The sequence below is a fragment of the Triturus cristatus genome, chromosome 5_1 (genome assembly GCF_964204655.1).
Source record: "Triturus cristatus chromosome 5_1, aTriCri1.1, whole genome shotgun sequence".
NCBI lineage: Eukaryota > Metazoa > Chordata > Amphibia > Caudata > Salamandridae > Triturus > Triturus cristatus.
This window is the reverse complement of record NC_140587.1, coordinates 82,970,991-82,984,376: the sequence shown is the minus strand read 5'-3', so window position 1 is coordinate 82,984,376 and position 13,386 is coordinate 82,970,991. Positions and strand designations below refer to the sequence as shown.

General features: G+C 46.1%; 1 protein-coding gene across 3 annotated transcripts in view; it reads left to right on the top strand.

Annotated features, from left to right (window-relative positions):
• The window catches only part of LOC146830262 (E3 ubiquitin-protein ligase TRIM39-like), a 338,681-nt gene that overhangs the window by 231,155 nt on the left and 94,140 nt on the right, over positions 1-13,386 (top strand). For 2 of the 3 annotated variants that reach the window (XM_085604457.1, XM_085604460.1), the window contains exon 3: positions 12,130-12,360. The exons of the other annotated variant lie outside the window; for it this stretch is intronic. In XM_085604457.1, the coding sequence (XP_085460583.1) occupies positions 12,130-12,360 (231 nt within the window). The remainder of the gene's footprint in view (positions 1-12,129; positions 12,361-13,386) is intronic. 3 annotated transcript variants of the gene reach the window in all.

Below are 13,386 nucleotides of genomic sequence, written 5' to 3'. Positions count from 1 at the left end.
GCTGGAGAAGAGCCAAGCGTATACGAGCCAGTGGGCGAGATGTGAAAATGATCGGCATGTGAATCGTACAATAAACATGATGTAAATGTGCAATAATGTCTCTTCAGAATTAAAAAAAATTGCATTTCTTCAGCACGTCACCTCAGTACACAAGATTATAGCACTGAATTGAGAGGAAGTTATTAAAAGTGCTTGTTTTAAGTATGAGTTAAAACACTGCCGCTCCTCCTGCCCGACAACAATGCCATTTGTGAACTAAGAGTTGCCATGCATACCCCGAATGTTGCCTAGAGTCTTATTATATTTAGAGTAACATTAAAATCTAGTTCATTAAATAAGAGAAGTTTTTGTACAGCACACATCCTGAACGTACATATTTCAAGGTGGCAATAATAAAGATGAAAACGGAAGTGCCGGCAGGCAAGAAAACACGAATGAGAGTCGGGGGGGAGGGGCAGGGGAGGTTGAAAAGTCACAGACTGAGGGAGGGGGCGATGGGGTGGGGAGACAGGGAAGAAAATAGTGTTAGGAGTAAAGGGGCCAATAGCCATGGAAGGCTACAAATGAAGAATGAGGAGGGACTAACAAGCCTCAAATCAATCGGAAGGCAGCATTTAAGACAAAAGCCAATGGGCAGAGAGTGAGTGGAGCTTCCACGAAGCTTCCACACTACAGTATATACTGCATGCCTCGCAAAGCGATGGCAGCGCATTGGCGCTGCAACGCTAGGCGAGACCTAAAAATGGAAGGGGCATCATCCTCACCTCCCTCTTGGGTGAGGTTGGGGGGCTCACCCTCCATCCCCCCTTGCATCTCCTCAGCTACCCCAGCTCAGGCCGTTAGGGACTTAATCAACGCTGTCTTCTTAACCCCTTCGCTGCTAGGCCTTTTCCACCCCGTGCTAAGCCTTTTTTTTGCTATTTGGGGTAGTGCGCGCTTAGGCCCCTGTAACTTTTTGACCACATAAGGTATCCACGCCAAATTTGCGTCCTTTTCTTCCAACATCATGGGGATTGTAAAGGTACCCAGGGTTTGTGGATTCCCCTGTAGGGGTCCCAGAAATTAGCCAAAATACAGCAAATTGTTGTTTTTTTGGGGAAAAATGGGAAAAACGGGCTTCAAATGAAAGCGTCTGGGTTTTTCTCTGCAAATGGTATCAAAAAAGGGTTTGTGGGGCTGAAATTACCATTTACCCAGCTTGTAGGGAATGACAGACTTTTGTCAGAAAACCAACAATTTTTTACACAGTTTTGACATTTTTGTGGGACAGAGCCTATTTTTGCTATTTTTGTGCTTTCAACCTCCTTCCAGTTAATGGTAGAAATGGGTGTGAAAGCAATAATGGATCCTGGAAAGCTATATTATACATTTGAGAAAAGTAGATACAATTCTAAATTCAGCAAGGGGTCAGTTGTGTAGATCCATCAAGGTTTCTTCATAAAAACTAACAGTTAAATATAGGAAAAATTGAAAATTAGTTGAAAAAAACAGCCTTTTGTGTGAATGTTTTCACCTGTAACTTCTTCTAATTATGACAGTTCTTTGAAAGTAATATACCCTTACATCCACTGAACCTTCCTGGTTGTGGGGATATATAGGACTTGTAGGTTCACCAAGAACCCGACGAACCCAGAGTCAAAAACTGAGCAGCAATTTGCAATTATTTTTTATTATGTTTCGGGTATATAGCAATTATTGTGGGAAAATGTATACATGGAAAAATCGGTATGAAAGACACCTATGTATTTCTGAAATGGGAACAAATTATAGAGTTTAGAAACAGTACATATTTGCACATTTTAGAAATTGGGAATACTCATACTAGCATGAGAATTATCGGTCATTTTTCAAAATGACTTATTATTTACACAATGTCTTTCATTTGGAAGGCAGAAATGCATCACAAATCAATAGATAATAACAGTTGCTTTACAAATCTGAATTACCCTAAGTCTCCCGATAAAAATGGTACCTCACTTGTGTGGGTAGGCATAGTGCCCACGATAGGAAATGGCTCACACCACATTTTCACAATGAAAATGTACCCTTTTTTTGCGAAGTGTCTAGCTGTAGTTTTTGAACACTAGCTCTGCCAGCACCTAGGGAAACCTAGCAAACCTATACATTTTTCAAAACTAGACATCCAGGGGAATCCAGGATGTGGTGACTTGACTGCCTCCCACCAGGTTATGTTACCCAGAATCCCTTCCAAACCTAAAAAATTGTCAAAAAAACCACATTTTCCACACATTCCTGTGGTGGAAAGTCCTGGAATCTGCGTGGATCCACAAATTTCCACACACCCCGCATTCCGCAAAGTCTTCCGAGAAAAATGGTACCTCACTTGTGTGGATCGGCCTAGTGCCCGCGACAGGAAACGGCGCAAAACGCAACGTGGACATACCTCAATTTCGCAGTGAAAAATGACCCTTTTTTGGCAAAGTTCTTAGCTGTAGTTTTTTAACCCTAGCCCTGCCGGCACCTAGGGAAACCTCACAAACCTATACATTTTTGTAAACTAGACACCCAGGGGAATCCAGGATGTGGTGACTTGACTGCCTCCCACCAGGTTTTGTTACCCAGAATCCCTTGCACACCTAAAGAATTGAGAAAAAAAACAAATTTTCCCCACATTTCTGTGGTGGAAAGTTCTGGAATCTGCGTGGATCCACAAATTTTCATGCACCCCGCGTTCCCCAAAGTCGTCCGAGAAAAATGGAACCTCACTTGTGTGGGTCGGCCTAGTGACCACGACAGGAAACGGCGCAAAACGCAACGTGGTCACACCTCAATTTCGCAGTGAAAAATTACCCTTTTTTGGCAAAGTGCCTAGCTGCCGCTTTTGAACCGTAGGTCTGACGGGACCTAGGGAAACCTAGAAAACCTATACATTTTTGAAAACTAGATGCCATGGGGAATCCAGTATGGGGTGACTTGGCTGCCTCTCACCAGGTTATGTTACCCAGAATCCCTTGCAAACCTAAAACATTGTCAAAAAAAACAAATTTTTCCCACATTTCTGTGGTGGAAAGTTCTGGAATCTGTATGGATCCACAAATTTCCACCCACCCCACGTCCCTCAAAGTCTTCAGAGATAAATGGTACCTCACTTGTGTGGGTCGGCCTACTGCCCGCGACAGGAAACGGTGCAAAACGCAACATGGTCACACCTCAATTTCACAGGGAAACATGACCCTTTTTTGGCAAGTACCTAGCTGTAGTTTTTTAACCTTAGCTCTGCCGGCATCTAGGGAAACCTAGCAAACCTATACATTTTTGAAAATTAGACACCCAGGGGACTTCAGGATGGGGAGACTTGACTGCCTCCCACCAGGTTTTGTTACCCAGAATCCCCTGCAAACCTAAAAAAGTGTCCAAAAAACCACATTATCCCCACATTTCTGTGGTGGAAAGTTCTAGAATCTGCGTGGATCCACAAATTTGTACCCACCCAGCATTCCCCAAAGTCTTACGAGAAAAATGGTACCTTACTTGTGTGGGTTGGCATAGTGCCCGCAGCACGAAACGGCACAAAACGCAACGTGGTCACACCTCAATTTCGCAGTGAAAAATTACCCTTTTTGGCAAAGTGCCTAGCTGTAGTTTTTGAACCCTAGCTCTGCCGGCACCTACGGAAACCTAGCAAACCTATACATTTATGAAAACTAGACACCCAGGGAATCCAGGATGGAGTGTCTTGACTGCCTCCCAACAGGTTCTATTACCCAGAATCCCTTGCAAACCTAAAAAATTGTCCAAAAAAACACATTTTCCCCACATTTCTGTGGTGGAAAGTTCTGGAATCTGCGTGGATCCACAATTTTACACCCACCCCGCGTTCCCCAAAGTCTTACGAGAGAAATGGTACCTCACTTGCGGCGGTTGGCCTAGTGCCCGCTACAGGAAACGGCGCAAAATGCAATGTGGTCACACCTCAATTTCGCAGTGAAAAATGACCCTTTTTTGGCAAAGTGCCTAGCTGTAGTTTGTGAACCCTAGCTCAGCCGGCACCTAGGGAAACCTACCAAACCCACACATTTTTCCCACCACCCAGCGTTCCCCCGGGTCTCCCGATAAAAATGGTGCCTCACTTGTGTGGGAGGCCCAAGTACCCCCAACAGGCAAGGGCCCAAAACGTAGTGATGCGACATCAAAATTGCCCATCTCAAAACCACCTGGTTTTGCAAGGGGGGTCACCTGGGTTTTGGGCCCCGTGCTCGGCGGCCATCTAGGGAAACCTACCAAACCCACACATTTCTGAAAACTAGACACCCGGGGGCTTCCAGGGAGGTATGGCTTGCGTGGATCCCCCAACGTTTCCTTACCCAGAATCCCCTGCAAACCTCAATTTTAGCTGAAACAATCACTTTTTTCACACATTTTTGTGTGGGAAAGTTGTGGCATCACCGGGCTCACACAAATTTTCCACCACCCAGCAATCCCCCAGGTCTCCCGGTAAAAATGTAGTCAGAATCCCAGAGAAAGAGGTGGGGTAGGTAGCAGGATTAATTAGGAGGTAGTTGGCAATTAGTGGGTTTGGCCACCCCTCTGGAGTTCATCCACAGGATGCAGAGCAGACGAAGCTGAGAGCAGTAACAGGTTACTCAATAAGGTTCCACCGGGACCTTCTAGCACCAGCCCAAGTCTGCAGAGCACAAAGGGGGAAATCGAGCAGTCTTTTGACCTGCTCCCGGTCGTTCACAAAATCGTTCCTTCCGCCCAGTCAGTTACCCTCCCTACCCAGGTCCAGCCCAGGAGATATTTACCTGACCACAAAGTTGTTGGGGCCACAGGAGAGAGGTAGTTGGTTTGTTGCACTGGGGCCCAACAGGAGAACAAACGGGAAATGGGGGCTGAAGATGGAAAGTCCCTTGGGAGAAGGGGCGCCCCGTCAGACACATGTTAATTCAAGAAGCACCCAGTCAGGCCAGGTGCCACGTCTGAAGCACAATGTTATGAGTTGCACCGGACAGTTTCACACAATGATGAGTTGCATGTGGCATACCTCCCTGGAATGAGGCACAACGCTGGATTGCGATGGTACAGTAGCACCAGCCAGTTCCATACAACGATGAGTTGCAATAGTCATACCTCCCTGGAATGGGGTACAATGCCCATCACACAATGGTACGGGTCGCACCAGACAGTTCCACACTTTGATGAGTTGCAATAGTCGTACCTCCCTGGAATGGGGCACAATGCTGGCGTGCGATGATACGGGTCACACCAGACAGTTCCACACAATGATGAGTTGCGATTGTCATACCTCGCTGGATTGAGGCACAACGGTGGCACGTGATGATACAGAAGCACAAGCCCCGTCAAAGCCACACAACAATGAGTTGTGAATGCCTCACCTCCCTGGCATGAGGCACAACACTCGGTGCTCGCTGTACCGGTCGCACCAGCTAGGTGCACTTCACGATGAGTGGTAAGCGCTGTACCTCTCTGGAATGAGGCACAACACACGGTGCACAGTGATACGAGTAGCACCAGACGAACTCCAGCCACACACACACAACTCAAGTTCAGTAGGTCCAGAGGAGGTAGTCTGAGGCATGCTACGTGTACACCCCCACCTCCGAGGGTCGCACCCTGTGAATTGGACTCCTCACGCAATGATCATGCACTCGACGTGTCACACGGGAGAGATGCGGCACAGCTAACAAAGGGCAAAGGCCTGTCATTCCAGTTGCCTGCCCAGTTGTTTTATAGCCATCTTTGTGGAATGCATAGATGTGCTCCCCTCAACCTCCAGCATGGCCGAGAGTCTGACGGAAGGCACGCAAGATTGTTAAACACAGAGAAATGCCCATAGTCTGAAAGTTATCTAACATACAAGGGGATGATCCTGTTCAGGTGGTGGGGGCGGGATCAAGTACAATCAAATATACAGCATAAGTACCCCCTACACCATAGAAAGATATATTACTTCGGTAAACAGATAACCATTACACGTGCCGTCGGGCAATTAATGCCTCTGATCTATGGATTTGTGTACTCCCTACCCCCCTCTCTATATCATATTCATAGATTTTTGTTGTCATATATGTGTTTATCCCTTACTCCAAAGAGGCATCAATATAAACACAAACAATAAACATAGTCTGACATAAAACAACTACTGATTTGTCATGAAAGCTTTTTATTTGGTTATTCCTCATGTAAATTCAAAGTGCAAATGTGAAAACATATAACATTTATACATTACGCAAGTAATACAAATTAGACATACAAATATTTCAACATGTCAATTCCATATATAATGCCTGTGCAGACATAACACTTAAGTATACGTGTCCAAATGAACATTCTCAAACAAAACATTTGGGTTATAGTATGCTCCCTCAAACAATTGATCCCATAGGTATCATGTGGTCCTATGGGTTTGGGGTTGAAATAAAGAATATTCTAACGCAATGATCTTAGAGAATATCAATGTGCGCTTTGGGTTCACCCATAAGTAACTTAATCTTGTTGTGGGGATATGCCCCCTCTGGACACTTTTTTGAGTACTCCGACGCATTTCGACCTTCACATTGGGCCGCCTGTTTGTCTTGAGGGTCTTCCTCAGGGCGGTTTTACCTTGTTTGAACTCTACATTGAAAACAAAAATATACGTGGGCACCAATTATATGGTAGAAAAGGGAAAAAAATATTTATAAAGATTATTTAAAAGGATTTAAAAGCCAACAGTATGCTTTGGTTTGTAGAACATACCAGTCATGTTCCTAGATGAATCTTTTGAAAAGCCCAAGTGCCTTTCTTCTGGTGTTGCATTGGTAACTTTCTTTTATGAAAAAGGGGCATGAACTTATATTTGCGAAACTAAGCGAGATGTGCACAAGTGGTCGTCTACAGTCCTAACTGACTCTCCTTTGCATTCCTTATTATATGGGTTGATGAGCTGCCTGTTTCTGTGCCTGTTCACCATGAGGCCATCTGATCAAGACAGCTGCAGGTAGGCCCATTCCTGCTCATCCATAACCCGGCACCACGACTTATCCAACAGGGGCTGGGGGGAGTGTGCTACCAGATATGGTCCGCATCTGGCTCTGACGCCCATCAGAAGACTTGTTGGTTCTCTGCATCTCCTGCTGGGTACTCAGTGGGGCCACCACCTCAACAAGGTAGACCAGAGAGACTCAAACAGTATCACCTCTCTCGAGGAAGGGTAAGAAAAGGAACCGCTGAGAGCATTTAAACTGTGGACACATATAAACTGCACCTGAACTTGGTTCACACTACTCCTGACTCACCAGAAGGGAGGGGGACCCTAAATCAGTGGGATCACCGGGAGGAGTATAGAATAAAAGGGGTGATGGTAGAGCCTTCGAGGGATTACACCTAAGAACACTATCTTGTGTCCTCATTGAAATGTGTAGCATTGAGTACAACTGTGTGATTAAAGTACTTTTTTTCTTATAAAGAAAAAACACTGGGCTGGACTTCAAGGTTATTGTGTCTTTTATTGAATTGTTGAATGCTGAACTTGAACACCCCCACACTACCTTCCCGAGAGGCCTGTGACTCCTCTCCCTCGCTCCCCGAGTGTCAGGTGTGAAAGGGTTGTACTTGACCCACTTTGCAGGGCCATCTTAGGGCTGGACATGTGCCTTCATTGGCATATGACTTCAACTCCCCATGGTTGAGGACCTCTAGCCTCTGCCTTCCCCATGGCTCCCCCAGCAGGGTCTGACAAGTGGTAAACCACATTGACCCCTGGCTCTGCCATGGGGATTCTCAGTAGTACTTTTTGGCCAATCTTTTAGTGGCGCTCACTTTGAATATTCTGATTCAGTCCCCAGCTAGTCAAGGACTCTTTCCTGACCTCTGGGATGAAATGTTGCAGTACATCTCTGTCCTGGGTGGAAAAGTGTGTGAAGTTCTTTCATTCAGGGAGCGACTGCAGTCGTCTCTATTCAGCGGGGTCTATACTCCTGTACGCCATGCATAACTCATTGGGCCACGATGCTGCAGTCTTTGCCCCTACCCAGTCAGTGGGTGGGGGGACAATTCATGAGAAGGGTGGTGATGATAATAACCTTAATTATCCTCCGGCAGTGCCAGCACCATTCAATATGAGGTTGTGACGCGGTTGTGATGCTTGTGATCAAGGAGATCCTGACCACTAGCTTGGGTTCTTCTTTAGCCTAATTTCAAACCCAAGCAAGCAGCTACTCAGCATCTGTGTCACAGTGGTTAGCTCTTTGTGCAGGTGAAGTTACCTTCTGATGGTGCCACACTTCTTCCAGCACATGCAGCTTCTTCATGCCCAACCACAGATGGTATCCAAAACTTCTTTAGTTCTTCAGATGCTACTTGGTGTTAGATGGCACAGCATAACTGCCAGCTTGTTGAGTTTCAAGACACTCTAGGCCTCAGGTGTCAGCACAGCCACCGTCACTGAGGAGACAATTCCAGGACCTCGGACCTCACCTGTAGTACAGCGGTAATGACCTGGTCTTGTATTACAGTGTGGGTTTAAAGTTGTCTGGCATCCTCTGCATCCCCTCTTCTCACCTGTCTCTTTCTCGTACAAGGGCTCTCCTGAGCAGTCAGTCAGGTCACTCCTATAGAGCAGGGTCAAGGTCACCCATCCTTGCAGACTAGTCAAAACTCCGCATGCAAGGGGATTTGGCAGTAGCCACTGCAACTGTGGGTTCTAAAGAATCTCCCAGTCAATACCTGACTGTTGCCCCTCGCTTCTAGTCAGGAAAGCTTGGCACAGTCACTGGAAGTTAGTTTTCCAAGTTGCAGACAGACATTGTGTATTCTTGCAGCTTAGTTCTGAGACTGGTTCTGAACAGTTTGCACCATTTTGCATTTTTCAGGCAGATTTGTCACCCATGGTCTTTGTTCCAAACCCTTCTAATCAATCCGTATTTGTTAGGAAATGTTTGGCCATGGTGGAGGCTGATGGTATGGTTTTAAGAGGAGAAAAATGAGTTATTTTGGAAAAGGACTCAATTACGACTGTAATAAATCGATAATCTCCTGCAGGAGGTGATGTAAGGATAAAAGCAGTTGACATCCTATGCCATGGTTCAGGCGGTACAGGTTTAGATACAAATGGTTTGGAATGCATTCATTTTCCGTGAGTGTAAAGTTGGACAAGCCAGAAAATTCTGCTCGACATCCTTATTTATGTATGGCCACCAGGAGGATCTCTACTAACAAGAGAGTGGTTGTGGGTCCTCCGAGGCAGGCTGTGGCAGTGTCACTATACATTCACAAAACCTCTTCCGTAAGGTCCTTGGCAGGAAGGATTAGAGGCTGTTGTTGAAAATACATATCTCCTTGGACGGTCAGTGATTCGGTTAAGTCTTTAAGAACCTTGGGATTTAACTGAGAATGAGTGAGATGCACTTGTTCAAATGTTTGTACAGCACCAGTTATTTGATTGGGTTGAATGATTGCTTGAGCAAAGGTGATTGGATATCTTAGTGGCAGCGCATCAGCAAGCGTGTTCTTGGACCGAGGGATATAAGTGACGAAGAAGACATTTATTTATTTATTTATTTATAGAGCGCGACATTCATCCCATGGGATATCAAGGCGCTGATAGCAAGACCGAGGGTATTAGGCTGCTGGAACAGGCAGGAAGGTGTTAGTTTTTAGGGAACAGATGAGTTTTCAATTTTTTCCGGAACTCCAGATAGTTGGATGTGAGTCGTAGGTCTGTGGGGAGATCATTCCATCTCTTGGCTGCCAGGTATGAGAAGGAGCGTCCTCCGGACCTTACTTTCTTTATACGTTTTGTTCTGGCTAGTGCTAGCTATGAAGACCGCAGGTTCCTTGTAGGGACATAGAACTCGATTCTCCCCTGTAGTATTTTAGGGCCATTTTGGAATAGTGCTCTGTGAGCGTGGCTGAGCAATTTGAAAACAGCTCTTTGGTGCATAGGAAGCCAGTGCAGGTCTTTCATGCACTTTGATGCTGAGCTCAGTCTGTTTTTATTGCATACCAGCTTGGCTGCAGCATTTTGGAGCACCTGTAACCGCGTGAAGAGAGACTCATTCATGCCCACAAATAGAGCGTTGCCATAGTCAAGCTGGCTCATAAGCAAGCTCTGCGTGACTGTTCTACAGTCTAGTGGGATCCATGGAAAAAGCCTGTGCAACAATTTCAAGGTGGCAAAACCCTTGTCACAAAGGGCCCGCACATGGTCCTTCATCCTGAGCAAAGCAGTGGCGACTGTTCTCACACTGTCCATTACAGAGGCTCTCTGCATTTCCATGATGGCTTTGAATCTCAAATGGCCTCCTATATTAGGATTTAAGGATGTCTCCATTATGTGTGGATGAGTTTCATTGCAAGACTTTTGTGAGCCTGTGCAGTTCCCCTCACAGACAGTCTTTTAGTAGGTGAGAAAGGTGGAAGATCAGGTGTTCATGTCCAGTCTAATCCTGAGATTGCAAATCAATTATCTTTAGTCTAATCACTTCTATTATCTTCCTGAAACGTGTCACTATCATCAGATTCAAGTGATCCATAATCAGATTTCCTATTTGAATCATCTCCTTTCTTGAATATCTTGCATTGGAAGGGGGGTCGGAGGTGGGCTCTCTATCTGGGGTGAAACGGTTGATAGAAGATATGCAGAGTTTGTTAAGGATATAATATAATAAAAGGACAAGGCCATCCTCCTGCCTGGCAGGAGGACCGCCAGAACTATTTCCAGCACCTGCCTTCCTCCCCAGAATTTGCTTTTCAACTGAGACTAGATGCTCCATTCATCATAGTTAAAACAGTCATTCATTGTATGTAGTTCCTTCACAATATCACAGATATGATCAGTCCGTTCCAAAGTACTCGGTGAGAGGGTGGCTTGGGTGGGCAGTGTTCAGCTCAGTGAGGGCTTTGTGGATGGACAGTGCGTAGCTCAGTCCTGTTCTGGGTGGGTGAGCTGTGCACACCTCTGTGAGTAGATAGACTGAGGAACTGAGGGCTTGAGCAGTGCACAGCTCAATGGGGGCTCTATGGATGAACAGCGCACAGCTCAGTGGGGGACATGTTGTGAGTGGAAAGTACAGAGCTCAGTGGGGAGCTATGTGTGGGCCATGCTCAACTCAATGCAGTGCTGTTTGGGGTCTGTGTGTGGGCAATGCACAGCCTAGTGAGGTTCTGTGTGGGTGGAGGTGTACTGCTCATTGGGAATGTATGTGGAAGACTGCATGGGTGGACAGTACCCAGCTCAGTGGAGGGCTGTGTAGGTGGGCAGTGCACAGCTCAGTGGAGGACTGCCTGGGTGGATAATGCACAGATCACTGTGGGCTTTGTGTGCAGAGTTTGGTGGGTGAGCAGTATACAGCTCAGTGGGGTCTGTGTAGGTGTGATTATACAGCTACGTCAGGGGCTGTGTGGGTATGTAGTACACAGCTCCGTGTAGGGCTGAGAGGGTGGGCAGTGCCCAGCTCAATGGAGGGCTGTGTGCTGGCCAGTGCACAACTCCATGAAGGTTTGTGTGAATGGATAGTGCAGGGCACAATGGTGGAAGGTGGGTGGGTAGTGCACAGCTCAGTGAGAAGCTATGAGAGCAGTGCACAGCTCAGTGGGGGTATGTGTGGGTGTGCAGTGCGCAGCTCAGTGAGAAGCTATGAGAGCAGTGCACAACTCAGTGGAGGTATGTGTGGGTGTGCAGTGCGCAGCTCAGTGAGGGGCTGTGTGCAGTGCACAACTCCTTTGAGGGCTCAGAGGACTTTGTAGGTGGGCATTGCACAGCTCAGTGGAGGTCTGTGTGCTTGGGCACTAAGTAGCTCAGCAGGGACCTGTGGGGTCTGTGTTCGTGGGCAGTACACTGATCAGTGGGAGAGGTGGGTGGGAAGTGCACAGCTCAGTGTGGGAAATGGGTGGAAGCGCACAGCCCAGTGAGGTTCTATGTTTATGGGAGCGGAGAACTAAGACAGTAAAAGGGAAGGTAGTAAGAGTGTGCAGCTTCAAAAGCCACCTTTTTCTCACTTAGCTTTAGCTGCGCACCGCCTGCACCCCTAAAAATGGCTCCAGGCCTAGAGTTGTTGGTTTCTGTCAGAACGCCTTGTTCCCCAACCATTCATCCCGTACACTACATATGGCGCTGCTCATTGACGTGTTCCCAGAATCTAACCATCATTTTTTTTATGTTGATAGAACAATGTGAGAGCTGAGAAGCCGAAAATTGCCTCTGAGATTGAAGAGCTGCACCAGCACCTGAGAGATGAAGAGCAGAAACTGTACCGGAGACTGGAGGAGGTGGAGAACACAATTACCATGGTAGAAAATGCAAATATCTCCAAACTGTCCAATCAAATCACTTCTCTTGATGCCCTGATAACTGACTTAGAGAAGAAATGCGAGGAGCCAGCGTCGGACCTCCTGAAGGTGAGACACCGCTGGGTAAATACAAGACAATACAGAAGCGCTACATTCAAATGGTGTGAGGCGTTGAATGTAAGTGGAGAACATGCATGATCAGCAGACAGAGTTAATTTACACGGACCTCACCCACTGAGCTGTACAGTCAACAAAATATACTGACAAGTTAAACCAACGGCAAATCCTTCTGCTTTGACAGCCCAATGCAATGCACCGACTGATTCAAGTACTTACTTGTATAGTGGCAGCCCAACACGGTTTAAAGTACAGTTGTACTACGTCAAACGATTACTGTGCTGTGTCACGGCTGTATGACGAAACCATGCAAATATATTGCATGCCCTAACAACGGTGGCCCGATTCACAAAGGTAAAGTTAGACAAAAGTCTAACTTTACGACTTTCGTTATTCACAAAAGCAATTTACTACTCGTAAATGCCCTTTGTGAACACCTAAAGTCAAACTTTACGCCTTTCAGTATTCACAAAGGGCCTTTACATGTAGTAAATGCCTTTTGTGATTACCGAAAGTCATAAAGTTAGACGTTCGTCTCACTTTAACTTTGTGAATCTGGTCCGCAGACTTTACCTCGACCGCATCTTTACCACACATGCTTTTACCACGCATGTCTTGTTGTAAAGGCATGATTGGTAAAGGCATATGCATGAAAAAAGTACACCCAGCCCCCACCCTGAGCCCTAAAACTCAGTCCCCAGCCTTGAAAACTACCCAACTCCTTCCCTAAAACCTGGCCCCATCCCTAAACAAGCATTGGAAATGCAATAGGTCTCGCATTTGTTGGAGCTGGAGCTATTGGTATTGTAAATGGCAATGTTTTGTACTTTGAAAAAGGTCTTGTGTTTGTTGGAGCTATTCACATTGTAAATGGCAATGTTTTTTATTTATCCTTAGGGTTCTATATAGCACGAACTTAACAGCCTCTGTTGTGAATTTCGATTCATCAAAGTTTTGTGAGCCCTGAAATTTGCACAAGTAAAGTGCTAACAGTATAAATATGAGCACTGTTTAATA